Genomic DNA, 18,332 nt, shown 5'->3' with positions numbered 1-18,332 from the left:
AACAGTGAACTTGTATTTATTTATTTATTCTGATTTTTATGAATGTAGTGGATATATGTGAAATAAAAGGAATAATTACACATGGCTTTCTGAATGTGTCACGACTAAAACTCTGGAAAGAGTAATTTGTCGGCAACAATGAATTGGTATTGCATAAAACTTTCTTTTGGGAATTGTCTTTAATGGCTTTGCACATCTAGAGACTGAAATTCTTGCCCATTCCTTGTTGCAACATTGTTCCAGGCTCTCCATACAGGTTGTGTGGAGAGCATCTGCACATTAACTAAGTCCTATCACAGATTCACAATCTTTGAATTGACCCTTTCAATCCATAAATATGCTCAGAGCTAATCCTTTCCGTTGTAACTCTGCCTGTGTTTATGGTTGCTGTCGTGCTTGAAGGTGAACCTCCAGCCCAGTCTCAAATCTTTTTTTTTTGCCTCTAACAGGTTTTCTTTAATTCACGTCTTGTATTTATTTTCCGTCCATCTTCCCATCAGTTCTGGCCAGTTTCCATGTCCCTGCTGAAGAAAAGTATCCCCACAGCATGATGTGGGGATACAGTGGGGATGGTGTCCTCAGGGTGCCACACAGTGTTAGTCCCCCCTCCCCCCCCCTCCCCCCCCCCACACACACACAAGGCGTTGCTGTTGTAGGCCCAAACAGCTTTCTTCCCACAGCTCTTCCACTGAATCACAGAACCCACTTGCTTTGTTCTTGCTTTGCAGATTGAACCCTTGACTCAGGTTCGATGGGTATGGGCCCACTAAACCTGTTTTATTTCCAGTCCAAGATTATGTAAAATGGCAGGAAAATAAAAATCACTTCCAGAGATTTAATGCTGTCTAATAGGTGTCGTCTGCTTCTTGGAGCGGTCGCCACAGCAGATTATCTGCCGCTCAATCTACCCCCGGCATCTTCCTCCGTCAAACCAAGCCAAATTCCTCATCCACTATCTCTCCTCTGCACGTGTCCAAACCATTTCAGCTTTGTGTTTTCTTTGTCCAGGAAACTACTTAACCGTTTCTTTCATCTGCTCATCCCAAATCCTGTCCATTTCGACCACGCCGAATGAGAGTATTATTTTCAGGCCCGCTCCCCGTCTCTTTGTCCGTTCCACTGTCTCTAAAACTATCAATCTCAGCAGGTCTCCCCGTCACACCTGCATCACCCTCGTCTTCATATCGTCGTGCACTTCCTGTTGCTTTGGCAGACGGACCCTGAGTTTAAAGTCATCCACCTTCAGCGCCTCTACTTCTTTCAGCGTCTCTGTTCTGTCTACCTCTAATAGAAAGATAATATGGATTTACCTTAACCTTTTCAATTATGCAGCTGATCCTTTCTATTACTTCAGACTCTTGGTACCACGGGCTTGTTCATCTACAAATGCATAAATAGATTTATTGAATTCCAATGTCTCTTTCAGTATTGGAATAACAGCAATGGTCGTATCCAGAGGTAATCTGTCTTTAGGTGTAACATGATTGGTTGTCATAAATATAAATATATTTCCCTCCATAACAAACACGCAAACTCCAAGTATGTCTATTTTTTTATTTGTGTATTTATATACACATATAAAAAATAAGGACATATGTACAATGATAATAAATATTGACAAGTTTGTACAAGTGAAATAAGTTACTTAAGATATTTAAAAAAAAAACAAAAAAAAAACAGAACAATAACAGGCAAAAAAGTGGGGCAGAATAATCCAAATAATAATAATGCAAGAACACAGCAGAACCAAAAGCCTCATGGGAGAAAATATCTAAATGCTAGAGAGCTGAGGAACAGCACATTAAGAACATTACACATGCATGGTTTTCAAGCTTTAGACCTGTTTCCTTTGTCATTTTCTTTTAAAACATTACATAGTGGGGGGAAAAAACAAGCCTGATTGTAAGAAGGAGAAATATAAGACACAACCAAAGTACCAGTGTAAAGAGCTAATTTGTATTTTAGCTTTCTGTCTCAGGAGATTCAAAATAAAGCGAGCAGTTTTTGTCACTGATTTGCTTCAAGTCAGCAGCTTTCTATTTGGTTTTCAGGGGCTGAAAACGGATTCCAATTTCAGCCGTTCTTAATGTAGGAAAGATTTAAAAAAAACATAGATGGGGCCCAGGAGATCAGTTCTGACATGTAAACAGGAAACAAACAGCAGCTTCCTCAGTTTCAGACACATTTTGCCTTTTGCTTGAGGGGAAGTTCAGCCGCAGATAAAATATGTAGGAAGGCTGCTGACATCAGCTCAGTGTAGCAAAGTGGACGGATTGCTGAGACTTAAAATATTGATCTGGAATCAAATAAAATTTATTCAGGAATTTCCAAGAGGAACAAAAGCAACTGCAGTCTACTTTGGCTTTTTTTTTTTTCTTTCAGAAAGGTGAAGAGGCACAGAGAAAGTAAACATGTTGAAATACAGCCATGTGTTTACTGTACAAGTCTTGAGGCATAAAATTCAGATTTCTTGATCGTCCCATCAAGAGATCTTTAGTGTTGCACAATATTAGAGCCTGGAAAAAAAAAGTCCAAAAGGGATGGAAATGTTTCACTTTTGTACAGGGATGATCATATCAAAGATGTGCAGTCCACTTGCAGAGAAGATCATGCAACAGTAGGATGGAGCGCTGATGGCTGACGACCTCCTCGGCCGTAAGATTCTTTTGACTTATTTTTCTCCCCCCCCCCCATCGGACTGTACACAGTGGGAACAACACACGGTTCTCTGCTTTGCGGTTCCTTTAGGCGTTCCTCCGGTCTCCACAGGCACATCCACAAAATACACGATGAAAAAACACTGCAAAGGGAACAAATATACAGTGTTAATAATGGCAAAAACCTATAGTCCTATGCTTAAATGTGGACATTAAAAATGGTTATATCAATAGTTCCTTGTAAAACTATTCACACCCCATGAACCTTTTCACATTATGTCTTCACAGAGCAGCTGTATCTGTATTGAGTTTAAGTTCCACTACTTAAGGCTCTCATGAAAGCAGTTAGTTCACCTGGATTTTATTCAAGGGTATTATACACGGGGACGAAATACAAATGCATAGCGCACTTCTCAGGTTTTTATTTAGGAAGCCTTCAAAGAATATTACTCAGTGAACATCCTAAAATAATACATTTTGAGTTTGATGTTCTAAAGTGACAAAAATGAGAGAAAGTTTATGATTATAAATACTTATTCAAGGGCCTATATGTGCATACTTTTATTTTTGGTAAAGAAAGCTGTCTATGTCTACTAGGTTAGCAAAGGGACTGTGTTGTTGTAAAGAGTGGTTTTCTCAGGTCAGTATTTTTTGATGCTTGTCAGAATGAAATGCTTCTTTTTCAATGAAATCCTCATTTCCTTGCTGTAGGCTGGCTCTTCTTTCCATCATTTTGCCAGATGCACCTGCTCCTCAAGTCCCTTTGTCCGATGCACGTGGAAATCTTCAAAGTGAGAGACACGTCGATACGTGCAGGAACTAATATGCAAGACTTTGTTTGTAAATCATTAGCAGAGCTTTGGCTAGGCTGTAAGCAGGTAGATCAGAAAACCAGCGGGCTTAGTTAACGCTTAGGGTGCTAATAGTTTGTAGCGACGTAGGTATACGGCCACTTTATTAGGTACACCTTGCTCTCTTTTGCCTTCAGAACTACCTTAATTCTTAGTGCCAGAGATTCAACAAGGTACTGGCAACATTCCTCAGAGAGTTTGGTCCATATTGACATGATAGCATCACGCAGATGCTGCAGATTTGTCGGCTGCACATCCATGATGCGAGTCTCCCATTTCACCACATCCCAAAAGTGCTCTATGGGATTGAGATCTGGTGACTGTGGAGGCCGTTTGAGTTCAGTGAACTCATTGTCATGTTCAAGAAACCAGTCTGACATGATTCGTGCTTTATGACTGGCGTGCGTTATCCTGCTGGAAGTAGCCATCAGAAGATGGGTACACTGCGGTCATAAAGGGATGGGCATGGTCAGCAACAATACTCAGGTAGGCTGTGGCTTTGACATGATGCTCAATTGGTACTAAGAGGACCAAAGTATGCCAAGAAAATATCCCCACATCATTACACCACCAACAACAACCTCAACCGTTGATACAAGGCAGGTGCAACAGTCATAAATCTGCTCTAAGGCACCTTTACAAGTGTTTATTAGACTGAGGAATGGAGATTCTGTAGTGTTTCCTTCATCCTTGGTCTGTTTTTGATCAAGTCCTTTTTTTGAACCGGAAATCACTTTAGGAATCCACCTGCTTCTCTTTCCATTTGCTCTTCCACAACTATTGTTACTGTGATATAGCTAACAGTGTTAGTGCTAAAGACAGTTAGCTTGACTTAGAAATACAAAAATGGCTCAAGTGATTCTGCAAGAATAAAATTAATATAAAAAGTTATTGTTTTTTATAATAAATATAAAAAAAAAACAAGCAACTGACTTGGGTTGAATTATCTGACCTGCAGTTTTATATTTTACACTTTGCACTTGCAAAAGTATTCGCACCTCTTGAACTTTTACATTTTTTCACAACCAATAATTATTGAGATTTATTGAGACTTTATTTGATGACTATCATGAAGAAGTGCATCACTGTGAAGTGTTAGAATAATGAAACTTGGTTTTGTTTTTCTATTTTTACAAATTAAAGAACCTGTGCGTTTTTATTGAGTCGGTTTTTCTGCGATACTCCTAAATAAAATCCCGAGTAAATAATGGCCAGCTGTCACCTAATTAGTAAACACAGTTAACCTGTGTCTAGTCTAATCTAATGAAGACCAAGAAAACCAGCAGACAGCTCAGGGACGAAGTTGCAGAGAAGATTAAAGCAGGGAGAGGTTATAAAATGGTAAATGGCTTGTACTTGTATAGCGCTTTAACTAGTCCTGATGACCTCCAAAGCGCTTCACACTACAGTGAAACAATATCAAGCTCTCACAAAGTATCATTTGAGTCACCAAAGGGGAAAGAGAATGGTGCAACTACAAGACATATAATACGACAACTGGTGAGTAGAGCATTAATCAGAAAAGCAGCCAAGAAGCCCATGGTAACATTAGAGCTGCACATAGCCACAACTCACGTGGGAGCATTTGGCACAACAACAACCATTACTATGCACTCCACAAAATGGATAGGAAACGACCATCCGGCGTCTCTTTTACAGTTTGCCACAAGACATGGAGGGGGTAAACATGTGGAAGAAGGGGCTTTAGCCAGATGAGACCAAAACGGAACAGTTTGGGCTGCAAAAGCTATTTATGCTTTATAGGAATATGGATTGACTATCCAGCAGGACTTTAAAGAGGACATATCATGCTTTCAACTGTTCCTTTTTCACATTGAAATCATTCAGTTGGGGTCTATATAAAGTGGAACTGCAATGCTTTGTTCCGGATTCCTTGTTAATTTATCCCGTCTGTCCCCTTGTTCTGAGGTGCGTCTGAGAGCAACTCGTTTTGGTGCTGTCTCTTTAAAGGAGCAATAAGCGAAATCTTGTTATTTCACATAGAAAGAAGTAAAAAATAGGAATGTGAATAACTAAAGGTAATATTTCAGATAGACTATGGTATGACGGCACACTGCATCTTTCTGCGTTGTTCCCCAGTCTCCACACTCCAGCTTCGGCATCCTTCAGCTTGGACTACATCACCGCTCAGAGAAATAAAAACGAGGAGACTGGTAAGCTGGAAGTCCATGACCTTGTTTAGCAGCTCCGCAGTAAATACTGTGATTATTCAAACAAAACATAATACAAAATGGAGAAAACCGAACGGCTTGACAAATATGACCTAGAGATATTTATGCAGCTCTTGGAGAGACTGCATTCACATTCTCTGCTCTCCGAGAGACACCAAGTACATCACAAAATGCATTTAAGGCCTAAAAAAAAAGTAGATTTTGCATGATATGTCTCCTTTAAACACACAGACAGAGCTGCAATGGAATGGTTTGGATGCAAATGGCCTTTTCAAAGTCCTGATGGAGAATTTGTGGCAGTGACAGCTGACGCTTCAGTACAACTTTGTCCTAGAGTTTTGAATATACCTTTGGGGTTTATTACAATTACACGCCTGACCTCTAGACTTTCTTGGAGAAACATTTGAAAATAATTTTTCTAAAGAAGTTCATACAGGAAATCTTTGTTGCACTCAAACATATTTTAAAAGAAAGGGGAAAAAAATACCTTTCACTGCTTCATGGCATCTTTCTGCCTGGGGCCAGTAGTTTATCAGCGTGGCAGTAATCAGTCTGTCGGTCCATTCTTCCTGTAACACTGTGTGAGTTCTTGTTGTGTAGGTGTGTGTTCAGTGTTCTTCCGCTGTATCGGTCCACAGTAGCCCCGGATCAGTCTCTAGGCTTCGGTAAAAGGGTGGGGCGGGGTCCCGTGGGCACTAAGGGCGCTTCACATTCGCCCCGTAGCCCTGGATGGCTGGGTTCCACAATAAACTTTTGTGTGTGAGTGTGTATGTGTTGGAGTGGTAGTTTCCTTCCTGGCAGTGCGCGTTACCGCCCTCATCAGACACATGGAGGGGAAAAAAAAGAAGAAGCATAAAGCACTTACTGAGACATCCACAGCCGTCGCAACAATAAGGGTTCAACTACATTCTCTGCGCCGAATGTCTTCATGTCAGCTTCAGTTTGCAATTAACTCCGCAACCATTGTTCCGCTGCCAGGAGCCGAAAACACAAAGCTCCGCTCTGCTTTCTTTCTTCTCAAAAGACGGGAACGAGAGTTCAAGAGGTCCGCGTCAAAACACCCGTCTTTTGCGCGCTGCGGCTCCAGAGAACGTCCCACGGAGAACTCCCGGAGCGGAGGGGAGCGGGAGGTGGCCACGCAGGGCCGAGCGAGGAGCAACGCAACGCTAAGCAGGTCTCCCTCACGCTGGCGTTCAGAGAGGTGAGCCATTAGTCACTAACAATCCGTTTCGAACACTGCTGTGGTCCATAAGTCCGAAAAAAAACAGAACAACAAGAAAACAAAGGACGAGAAATGTCTTAATTCAAACCGAGCATCACATTAAATTAAGAGTGGAAGAAATCGAATGAGTCCTCCAGCAGTAAATGTGACGCCAGGGGAAACGTTTCAATTGAGCAGAAAAGTCTTGAGAGATTGTCCTTCATTTAGAAACTCCCCCCCCCCCTCATGTCTTTTTCTCCTGTTCACTTCATTTTCTGCCTAATTTCTTCTCTTTTTGTCTCCTTTCTGCCCCACACAGAGCTCCTGCCACGGGGACATGATTGTCATCTTGCTTGGAGATTAATTAGTCCGCTTTTTTTTTTTTTTTTTTTTTTAAAGCCGCTCTCTCTAACTCTCGGTTCACGAGTACAAAAAAAACAGGAAAGACAGGCTTCCAGTTTTTTTTTAAGTGCAATAAGCAGGAAAAAGTCTCAAGGAGCACAAGCACACACGCACACACACAAAAAACATATTTCCAGTTAGTCGCCCTTGTTGTTAAATGGTCTCAGAACGGGGCCTGAGCTCAAAGTAAAAAGAGCTGGGCTCATCTGAGAGAGGAAAAAATAACATCATTTGTCGGGGCTCCATGCTCGAGGCTCTCTGCTCTGCGTTCATCTTTTTTTTCCTTTTCTTTTTTAAATACAAAATGTACACGAGTGGCAGTCGCACAGTGGAAGCAGAGACAGTCACAACCGAGACTCGGTGTTGCCCGAAACACAGCGACTGTTGGCAAACACGGTGTACGAGTGTGTGTGTGCGCTGAACATGCTGTGTGCTAATAGAAGTCTACAGAGAGCCAAACAGGCATTGGCAGAGTGAGACAGAGAGCATGGGAGTGGACAGCATGTCACTAAAAGACAGAGAGAGCAGGCGTCCTCGGAAGGAGGGAGGTAGCTTGGTTGGATTCTTGTTCCACCTCGGGGGGGAATTAAAACGCGGCGGAAGGGGAAGGACTAGACGGAGGACTCCTCTGGGTTGGCGTCGGGCAGGACGCTCCGCTGCTGCAGAGTGCGCCTCAGCTCCTCCTTGAAGGGACTGGAGTAGTCGTTCCCGCCCACGCCCATGCCCAGCCCGCCCAGCGCGCCGCCCCCAACACTGGCCCCGCTAGCCCTCTCCTCCCCCGCTGTGCTCAGGTTGAGGCGGATGTAGCCGTTGCTACCGGAGCCTCGGATGTTGGTGAGGCTGAGCCGGCTTGGGGAGTGGATGGGCTGGCCGGGAATGGCGCTGGGCGACGCCGTGCTGGTGACGCTGCTGGGCCCCAGGGCGTGGCCGGGAACGATCTTCAGCGAGCCGTCTGAGTAGTAGTAGTTGGCGCCCGTCTCCCAGAAGCGGTCTTCGTCGCTGGGCATCTTGCTGGGCACGAAGGTGGGCGGCTCCTTGGGCAGGGTGATGGGGTAGACCAGGGTGCTCTCCAGGGGCTTCATGTCGGCTCCCTTCCCCAGCGCCAGCTTCAGCCTCCTGCGCAGGTAGAGGGCGGCCACCAGCAGGAGAAGGCACGCGGCTCCCAGAGTGATCACCAGCACCCAGAAGAGCCCCATGCTGCTGTCCGGGGCCCGGGCTTCCATGAAAACCGGGGCGCTGGCATAGACAGTCACCTGGTAGCGCTCTGTCTGAAACTTGACTCCCTGCTCCTCGGAGTAGCAGACGTAGCGGCCCGCATGCATCTGGCCCGCTTCGGGGATTATGAGGGCTTTCAGGGTTCGGTCGAAGCGAGGTCCTCCCGCTTCTGGGTCACCCAGCTGGAGCTCGCGGTCGTTGACCACCCAGAAAGGCTGGGCCAAGTTCGAGACGAGCTGGCAAGGCAGCACCATGTCCGACCCGACGACCACTGTTACATTTCTCAGTCGGGAGTGCTCTGCAGGGGAACAAGAGGGATGGAGGGTGCGGAGAAGAGACGACAGGGGTCTGAGTTACAGGTTATTCATAATAAAGCCGTTAAACTTCCCGGCCTTTGGCAGCTTTCTTCTAATTAATTTAAGTTTGTGCATTTTAACCCTAAGGTCCTTGCCAAAATGATCACTAGTCCATTTCCCATCCTTCAGCTAACTTGCTCCCGCACGGACATTTAACTCCCACAAGGGGGCACTAGTGAGGTGCAGCTCATGCTCACCAGGACTCGGGATGGAGACAGGTTTATCAAACTTGGCTTTCCCACGGTTGAACCTGTCCAGCATCAAGTCCTGGGAGAGGGAGGAAGTGGACCTGGAAGCAAACGAAAAAGGAGAACAGTTAGATTTGCAAGACCAGAAATATTTATTTTAACACCCGGATAGGATAGATAGGACAATGTTTCACACGTCCATCAGTGCAATCGGGAGTTTATGGAATATTAGATGCAGAAAAAAATTGCATACGCCGCCATGAAAGAGAGAGATACAGCATTTTCACATTCTGTCACTTTAAACACAGCAAATTTTAGTATATGTGACGCACCAACGCAAAGTAGCGTATATATTAATAAATTTGAAGGAAGATTATGCGTGGCTCACATTCTTTATGAATAAAAATCAAATTGAAAAGTATGCCTTGCATCTGCTCTCAGCCTCTCTTACTCTGACACTCCTAATAAAAATCCAGAGCAACCAACGGCGTTCAGAAGTCACCTAGTTAGTGAGTTAGCGTGTAAATGCAGCTGCTCCGCGAAGGCCATCAACCGCAGCAGCAGCCATGAGGCTCACGGTGACTCTGGAGGAGCTGCAGATGCCCACAGTGAACCACGCCTAACACATCTGACCTTTATGGAAGACAGGCAAGAAGATGGGACTCGCTCAGAAGGAGCCAGAACCGGCCCAAAGTTTGCAGTTTGCCGAAGCAACGTAGAGGAGACAAATGTTTTTGGAAGGAGGTGATCTGGTCAAATGAGACAAAAAAAAACCCTCTCCAAGAAAGATACCCCTGTCAGGTTGTGGGTGTGCTTTATTTAGCCGGGACAGGAAAGATTGCAAAAGCTGTTGGGAAAATCGATGTAGCTAAATCTTGGGCGAAAACCTTTCAGAGGCTGCTAAAGACTTGGGACTGGGGCGGAGGATTCACAGCAGGAATGGATAAGGGGCTTTTAATAGCTGTAAATGCAGTGAAAAGTCTTTTTTTTTTGTAGAACTGACTCAGGGGAATGAATACAAAATGCGTACCACACTTTTACAACAATGGTAATAAAACATAATTAAATGACGTAGTTTTCCTTCCGTTCACACCTTCTTGCGTTGGTCTATCATCTAACATCCCGATAAAAACAGACTTTCAGTCAGAATGTGACCTGGTAACCTTTAAGCTTAGCTTTAAAGTCTGCTACGGAACCCCCCCCCCCCCCACCCCCCAAAAAAAACAAAACACGGATGGAGCAAAGAGCCGCCAACAGGTACTGGTCTCACCCTCGGTGGAGGTCGATGCGGACGCAGGCCCGGCCCTCGTTGTCCCAAGCGCAGTAGGGGTCCCTGGCGAGCAGGCAGTCTGGCTGAGACTGATAGCGGCTGCAGTTGGCCAAGGGCAGCTGGAGAACCTCAGAGCGGGAGCCGATGTACAAGTACTTCTACGAAGAAACGGGCGAGAAAGAAGCAAGAAGAGGCGAGGGGAATCCAGAGGGAGCGATGAGAAAGAACGGGAAAGATAAACAGAGAGAAGAGGGGGAGAGTGACAGAGTTATGGGTTAGAAGAGATAATGGGATAATCACTCTCAATTACAATAACACACACCCTCCGACCCTCTTCCAATCCAATCTGGTTTGCGGCCTTTTTGCGAAAGCCGTTATAAAGTATGTCTGGCCGTGGCTAAGCCCGCATTAATGAGATAAGCAGTAGGCTTTAGCTCTCCCAACACCCCGACCAAAGCCCATCGATTAGCGGACGGGCCGCTGTGGAGAGACGCGTGCTCGGCGGCTCGGCGGAAGTGGCAGAGGTTCCCTTCCCTCCTCTGTTAATGTCGCGTAATTACTGTAATTATACAGGCAGAGTCTCGGCTCCATGAGGTGAGACCCCCCGTCTCAAACGGGGTTGATAAAACGCCCTTTCTGAAAGTCTGATGTCAGTCAATTTATAATCGCGAGCACCAGGCACAAAGGGCTATTAACAGATCAACACGGGCGGCGGGATAAGCCTGAAAAGGAATCCAAATCAGCTCGTGACGAGACAACAAAAAAAGCCGAGAGATCTAGAGAACGGCACTGTAGCAACGCTGTGAATCTGCTCTTTTTCCAACATCCTCACACACCCGACAGCACATGTTACTGAGCTAGTCTTTTCTAGTAAATCAGCCTCCGTTTTGAACTAAATGGATGAGAAGGGTTTTAATAGTCATAATTATTTTTGATGTTTTGCAGTAATTCTGATGTGCACACACACAGCTCCTGATACGTTCTTTCATCTGACAAGCCAAGAAGGACTGAAGAGTTTTCATATATGCAGTTTCATATTCATATCTGAAGCAAATCTTCGGGCCGTCTTCTTATGTGTATGTACGTACATGTATGTATGTATGTATGTACAAATGTATACAATATATGCACGTATATACGCGTAGGTACGTATGTATGTAGGCGCATAGATATATGTATATATTTAAGTATATAGATATGTTTATATATATATATATATAGACCACTAAGAATGTAAATGAGACATTTACATTCCTATTTCCTTTTTTGTATTTTTTTTGGTATTCTTTTGATCCATTGTAGATATGAAGATTCACTGTATATAACTGAATGCACCTTCCCTACTCTGCACCTTCTTGTATGACCCGATGTGACGAGTGAATTTCTCCATTGTGAGATCAATAAAGACTATCTTATCTTATCTTATCTTATCTTATCTTATCTTATCTTATCTTATCTTATCTTACCTTGGAGTGGGAGATGGTCAGGCTGTCCACGGGCTGGGCCGAGTCGAACAGCTGGATCTCCTCGATCACGTGGGTCTCAGAGCCCAGGATGACGACCCTCTGCAGCCAGCCCTCAGCTGAAACACAGCAGGGAAAGAGACTCAGCTCCATTTACTTCTGCCCTGCTCAGGCAAGTCTTACATAAACGTCTCACGGAACATTTAACTTTAGATCAATAACACCTCAATTCAAACTTATATTTTCATACAAGATGGCACAATATTGAAACAATCTGTTGCCAAATGAGTCGCAGGGTTCCTACATTTTCCATGTCCAAATTCAATTTTTCCACTCTGACAGTTCTCTGTTCCCAAATATAAACGCAACGTTTGACTACTGCAGACATTAACATAGAGCTCAGGCTTTGAATGGAAAACCTACAAAAACTGCTGCAAGGAAGGAAGTATAGATAAAAAGGAGGAAGGAAATATAGATAAAAAAAGAGGAAGGAAGGAAGGAATGGATGACTAATACAATCACAGAAAGAAAGATGAATCCAAGAACTGATTATGGATGAAAGGATGTAATGAAGGAAGAAGGGATAGAAGGATGGAAAGAAAGATTAAAGCAAGAGAAAGAAGGAAATAGGGATGGAAAGAAGGATTGAAAGATGCAAGTTAGGATGGACAGAAGGAAATAAGGTTGAAATGTTAAGTCGAAGAATAGAGGGAAGAACAGAATAAGTCCCGAAATACAAATACTGTTCTGCACTCTTCTCTCCCCACACTTCTCCAAACTGGAAATGATCCATCCTTTTTCCAGAATGGAGCCGAACCCCGGGTCACCTACTGCAATGAAATAAGTCTAATCCGGGGAACATTTTGACAACACAGCGGTTCATTTGTACAATAATGATTCTTAACAATAAATTGACCCATGCATCAATGACTTAACACCACTCATATTAACTATTCATGATCATAGCCCAGACTAGTGGCTGCAGAATATTTTTATTTAAATATTAATGATAGCTGAATAAATTTACACCTGCAGCTCCAAAGGAATTTATTTAAATATTAATGATGAAGTACGATCATATGCAGTACCCCCCCCCTTGCCCCCCCCTCCTTTGCCGCACTTTGTGGCCCTTCATGAAATTACACCGTGAGCCTCGAGCTTTTGCTGTTCCATTTAGAGCCTAAAATGATGTAAAAGCAGAGATTCACATCCCGTTTAAGGCTCCTTTTTTTAACCGCAAGGTGAAGAAGCTCTTAGCATTAATCATATTTGCTCCACAGAACTGATCTTGTGAAAAGGAGAGGCTCTGACATTACTGGGTGTTGATAATTCCATCTGCTAAAATAAAAAAAAAGAAAGAAAGAAAGAAAGAGAGGAGATAATAAGTGCAGACAAACACGGTGTCAGGGAGGAGAAACACACACTGGCTTCACGGATGTGCAGCTTGCAGTCAAGTACACCTAAGCAGAGTCATCGACTTTTCTGCAGAGCTTTCTAAACTGTAGCGGTCAGCTGCTGCGGGGGACGTCCAGCTCCTTCTCTGAGCTCCTCGGCAGCCGCCTATTTGAAGACGATTTTTAAAGGATTAGCATCGCTGCTCCCGTTTAGCACTCTGGAGGTCGGCGCTATCGGAGAGACGTGATGCGCGGGGAGCTGGAGCTGGAGGAGGAAGGGAAGTCTCTGAGCTCCTTTTCAGACAGCAGGGCCGCTGTGAAACCCGTTCCCGTCCGCCGGGCGGTGAAGGGTGTCTCCGGCGCAGCTGCCGGGGTGACCTTGATGCGCGTCTCCGTCTGAAACGGTCCCGCGTGCCGAAATCTGCGTCACGCAAAATACGAAAAAACGCCCCTGCCCAGCAGAAGGGAGGCTTGCGAGGAGCAAAACACGTCCGTGCGCGCAGCGGCGCAGACAGCAGCGGGCGTATCATCACACGGGCCCCTCGCCATGTCAGGGAACGCTGTCGGCTAATCCCTCAATCCTGCACACAGTTTTTTTTTTTTTTTGTTCACAGTAAACAGTCTGGACAATCTCTCCCTGTTTCTCTCCTCGCTCTCTTTTCACATCAGCTGTCGCCGTGCCGCAGCTCACAGCTAATCACGCCAGCAGCCCAACCGGCATGATGAATGCGCGCCTGCCAGGGGCCCTTTTTGGGTATGTGCCCCCCCCGGGAGGGGTGGGAGGGGGGACGGGTGCGCATGGCTCGGCGTGGGGGTAGCGTGTGCACCTGTGTGTGTGTGCGCGGGTGCAGCAGGGGCGTGCGTGCGCCTGTCCGGTTTGGCCTGGGCTCCGCTGTCGTGGCACCGTCTCTGCCCGCGCGCCGATCTGAATGCCAAGCAGTGGAGCCTCTCCTCATTCACGAGACGGCCTGCGTTTGAATCCCCGCTCCCTGGAATCCACTGCCGGGACCTGTGTTATGCGGGATTAAGGCTGTGGGAGGACGAGCCGATTTCCGAGCAGACCCAAAATGAGGCGCGAGCATATGGGCCCCCCCAACCCCCAACCCCCATTCCTGCTGACCGGAGATATTAATTAAGTCGCACGTAGGTAAGACGTTTCCCTTGATGCGTGGAGGTGTTTCTCCGCATGCAAAACGAAGGCCTTAATTGAAAGCCAGCTGAAGTCTGGCCAGATGGCACGTTGTTTGTGTGCCACCGCACCTAATTCCAGTGGCTGTCTCCGCCTGCTGCCACAGCCTGTGAGCTCTTACCTCTTTAACCAAACGCTGTGGGGAGCGCCCCGCAACACACACTAATACACAAACACACACACACACACACTAATACACACACACACACACAGATTGTGACATTACAAACACGGCTCTTCGTCACAAGACCCACATAAAACATACGATACAACGAGCAAACAGAAAACTCCAGCTTTCCCCCCCCCCCAAGCTTCTATCATCCGCGTACAACAGATAATAGAGAAGATTTAAGGTTATTGCAATGATGGAAAAACGGGACGTTCTCTTTGGTGGCGCCGCACTGCAAGGATCGAGATGATTTGCAGTTTGAGATTACTTTCTTTTTCTTTCTTTTTTTAATCAGCGTGCCTGCAGATATAGCCCTCATCAAACACACGTCAAAAGGCCTCAGTGTTAAACGTTGAACCTGAGATGATGAATTTAAGTCGCGTTCTAACCTGAAAGCCTGATTTTAAGTTTTCACTGTCCGACGAGCAAATATTTCAGGCACGGTGCCTTGTACATGTATACCTACGCCTCAGACGATTTTTCCCGTTTTGTTACCGAAGGCGACTGAAATGCTCTTTTTTTTTTTGTTGGGATTTCCTGTGAGACAAAGTAGTGGCTAACTGCTAAGTGGGATGGAAAAAACTAAAGAGTTTTGTTAAACCAACCCTTTTTTTTTATAACTCAGTTCTAAACCTTAAAGAGAAGTTAGAAGTAGGAAGTCTTGCAGTTTCTTTAAAGAGTCATTCCATATGGTCAGAGCTGTGGGAAGGAAGGATCTCCTGTAGTGGTCTGCAGTTCTGAAGAAGCCTCCGAGCTGAAATGTCACTTGAAGACTAATGTGCTTCACAGAGCGCTCCCGGAGTTTGGACTTCGCCATAAAGCAATGTTTTCTCAGAGAACAGAGATGATTGTGTGACTCGTACCTGTGCCGATGAAGAGCATGTTGTACGCCCGCTGGTCCAGGCCGCTGACCCGGTCCACCGCCAGCTTGGTGAAGTTAACGCCCTTGGCCAGCAGCAGGGGGCGACCCAGAGCTTTGTCCTCCATCAGTGGGTGTTTCTTGGCAAAGTTGAGGGTGGCGTCAGGCAGCTGCAGAGAGCTGTTGTAGCCGTTCTCCCTGTCTGAGTTAGTTATGCACTGCAGTACAGGGAGAGGATGGAGAGACGGGAGAGGGAAATGGAGCAGGAGAAAGAACGGAGGAGAGAACGAAGGAAGGAAAGGAGACTTCTCAGCTGGCGCAGGCACAGGTTGGCATGGTTAGTTGGCTTGGAAGGTGACTGCCCTGCCTTCCCTCCTTTGCTCCATTACCTCCCTTCCTTTCTGTCCTGGACCATTATGCCCTGAGCTTTTTGTGATGTGCCAGCTTCAACTGTTTTCCACCTCCACACTTCTCTAGATCACCTGTTTCTTTGTCTCCCCCTCCCTCCCTCATTGCTTCCCCATCACTTCTGCCCTCACACTATTTTTCTTCCTCCTTCCTCCTGGACTCTGCAGTTGGTCAAACAGTGCATGTGCCATATGGAGAATTTCCTACCGATCCGGGCCGGGGGCTGGGGACGGTGCCGGTGTATCGCCCCCATCTCTGGGACGCCTCCCTGTACTCCTTGTAGGAGCCCTCGAACACCTTCTTCACGTCAGCGATCTGGTACTGGCACACGGCGGACACGTCCACGTCGCCCCTGAAACACGGGCGAGAAGAAGGGAGTCGGTGATGTGTGGCGGGGAGAAGTGACGGATGAATTATCTGTCTGCCAAACGCTCGACACATGCTAAGCGTGATGGAGTATGTGAAAATAAAGTGAAATGCAGCTGTCACTGGCATGTCAAGTGCATGGAATGCACGAGAAAAAAGATAATTTAAAAGCTTTTAAACAATCTCCTTGCAACCGACATATAAATTGCTAAAACGTATGGAGTGCATTTGTATTCACCCCCTTTACTCTGATAGAATCCAGTGCAACACGATGCTTCAGAAGCCACTTATCTAGGTTAGAAACAATATCCAGAAATCTGAACACCTCACAGAGCACTGTTCAATCCATCGTCCCAAAATGCTCCTCATCCTATCTCTGAACCTGGCTGCTCTCCGAAGGAATCTAATTTCGACCGCTTGTGTCTGGGATCTCATTCATGGTCCATACCTCATGACCACAGGTGAGGGTAGGAACATAGAAGGACCCCTAAATCGAGAGCTTTGCTTTTTTGGCTCAGCTCTTTCTTCACCACAACAGACCGGAGCATCGCCCGCACTACTGCATATGCGGTCCTAATCTCTCCGTCCATCTCTCGTTCCATTCTACGATCACTAGTGAATGAAACACCAAGATACTTAAACTCCTCCGCTTGAAGCAGAAACTGACCCTCAACCCAGAGGGGGCTATCCACTTTTGAACGATCAACAATGGAGTAGTTTAGATAAAAGCCATTTCATGTGTTAGAACAGCCTAGTGCAAGTTCAGGGCTAAAAACTTGAAAACTACTGTTCACAGATGTTCTCCACCTAATCTTACTGAGCCTGGGCTACTTTGCAAACAAACAAACAAACAAAAAAAAAAACAGCGGCAAAAACTTTGGTGACTGGATGTGCAAAGCCAACAGAGACATAGGTTAAAAAAAACTGTAAAAGTTGGTTCTAAACAGCCTCGACTCAGGGGGGCTGAATCCAAATCCAAGACAAGAATTTTCAGATTTTTATTTGCTAATGATTTTGAAAGCCAAGCATCATATTAAAAAAACATATAAATAAATATGGCGGATGTTTTGTGGTTGGAAAGTAATAAAATTAGATATGAAAAAGTGGCTAAATTGCATGGGGGGGGGGGGGAATGAGTCATTTGTGTTCAAAGACCTGCAATAAGTAGTCCATATTGAATATGTGTTTCCTTTTTTGTGGGGAAGCACAGCTGATTGGGCTTAGACTGTGCCTGCAGATGTGCTTTTTTTTTTTTTTTTTACCAACACATCTCAAAAATCAAGTTGGACTAAAAGTGGCTGTTGACGGATGTCCAGGTAGATTAAATCCCACTCGTGCCCATCAACACATGTCATCTGATTTCCATCCTCATCCCCAGCTACGAGTTTCTCTTCTTTCATTATTCAGTTCCCAAACCGAGTCACTCAGAAGCAGATAGCAGGCAATACAGTTAAAAAAACCCCCCAAAAAAACAAAACGTTTTGTACTTGTACTCAGGGAATGGCAAAGTCACAATTTTCAGCCTCCTGCTGTTTTTTTTTTTTTTTTGTTGGAAACGCTTATTGACGTACATGGTTCTGAATTTAGCTGGGAAAAAAAATGGATTGCACGCTGCTGTGCTTTCAAGAAGCTGCAACCAGACAAGTAAATGCTGTTTTCATAAACTCATATCAGGGGATGCATCCAGCGGGGGGAAGTGCAGCAATGTCAAGACGGAACAAAGAGCCGCGGATTTTCTAACGTCAAACCCCAACGACGGCGTCAAATTCCTAATGAGTTAAACAAAGAGGCTCTACGGTGACCTTCTGACTTCCACTCACACATTATTTCCATAATGTCACATTATCTTAATGTCATCTCTATTAAAGCCAGGCAGCTATAAGGTATCCTCGGTGAGTCCTGCAGAGAAAAGGGGATTAAGCTTTTCAGCAGCTGGAGGAACCCTGAAAGAGGAAACAAAGCTGGAGGTTCAAAGCTAGCTCCGTTTGTGATATGAGATCTCTTACTGGAGAATACAAAAGGCTCACTTCAAAGGCTCCCGCCTGGAGACAGAGACCATCTCAAACTTTCCTCCCAAATAAAACCCCCTGACCAGGCTGATAAGCAAAAGCTGATGCACTGCATTGATGCATTGCGGTTGGTCTAAGCGGTT

The 18,332-nt window shown here is 45.3% G+C and overlaps 1 protein-coding gene across 1 annotated transcript; it reads right to left on the bottom strand.

Moving 5' to 3' along the window:
* Positions 1-1,534: 1,534 nt before the first annotated feature.
* On the bottom strand, positions 1,535-16,270 carry LOC118565044 (semaphorin-4C-like). The gene is made up of 7 exons (XM_036144616.1): positions 16,022-16,270; positions 15,411-15,624; positions 11,799-11,914; positions 10,333-10,490; positions 9,072-9,163; positions 6,188-8,816; positions 1,535-2,800 (listed from the first exon to the last, which is right to left on the bottom strand). Exons 1-6 carry the CDS (start codon positions 16,253-16,255, stop codon positions 7,915-7,917), a joined length of 1,716 nt encoding a protein of 571 aa, XP_036000509.1. The 5' UTR covers positions 16,256-16,270; the 3' UTR covers positions 1,535-2,800; positions 6,188-7,914.
* Between the last annotated feature and the right edge of the window lie 2,062 nt (positions 16,271-18,332).

The sequence above is a fragment of the Fundulus heteroclitus genome, chromosome 12 (genome assembly GCF_011125445.2).
Source record: "Fundulus heteroclitus isolate FHET01 chromosome 12, MU-UCD_Fhet_4.1, whole genome shotgun sequence".
Taxonomy (NCBI): domain Eukaryota; kingdom Metazoa; phylum Chordata; class Actinopteri; order Cyprinodontiformes; family Fundulidae; genus Fundulus; species Fundulus heteroclitus.
Note: the sequence above shows the minus strand (reverse complement) of the source record. Positions and strands in the feature narration are given on the sequence as shown.

What these genes read in the sequence shown, in the direction of transcription:
- LOC118565044 (XM_036144616.1), bottom strand. Translation starts at nt 16,255, where the DNA reads ATGTGTCGAGCGTTTGGCAGACAGATAATTCATCCGTCACTTCTCCCC. An exon ending in CATGCTCTTCATCGGCACAG is followed by an intron (nt 11,915 to 15,410) that starts GTACGAGTCACA and finishes GCTGTGTTTCAG; the next exon opens with CTGAGGGCTGGCTGCAGAGG. An exon ending in CGCATCGACCTCCACCGAGG is followed by an intron (nt 9,164 to 10,332) that starts GTGAGACCAGTA and finishes GTTTGCTTCCAG; the next exon opens with GTCCACTTCCTCCCTCTCCC.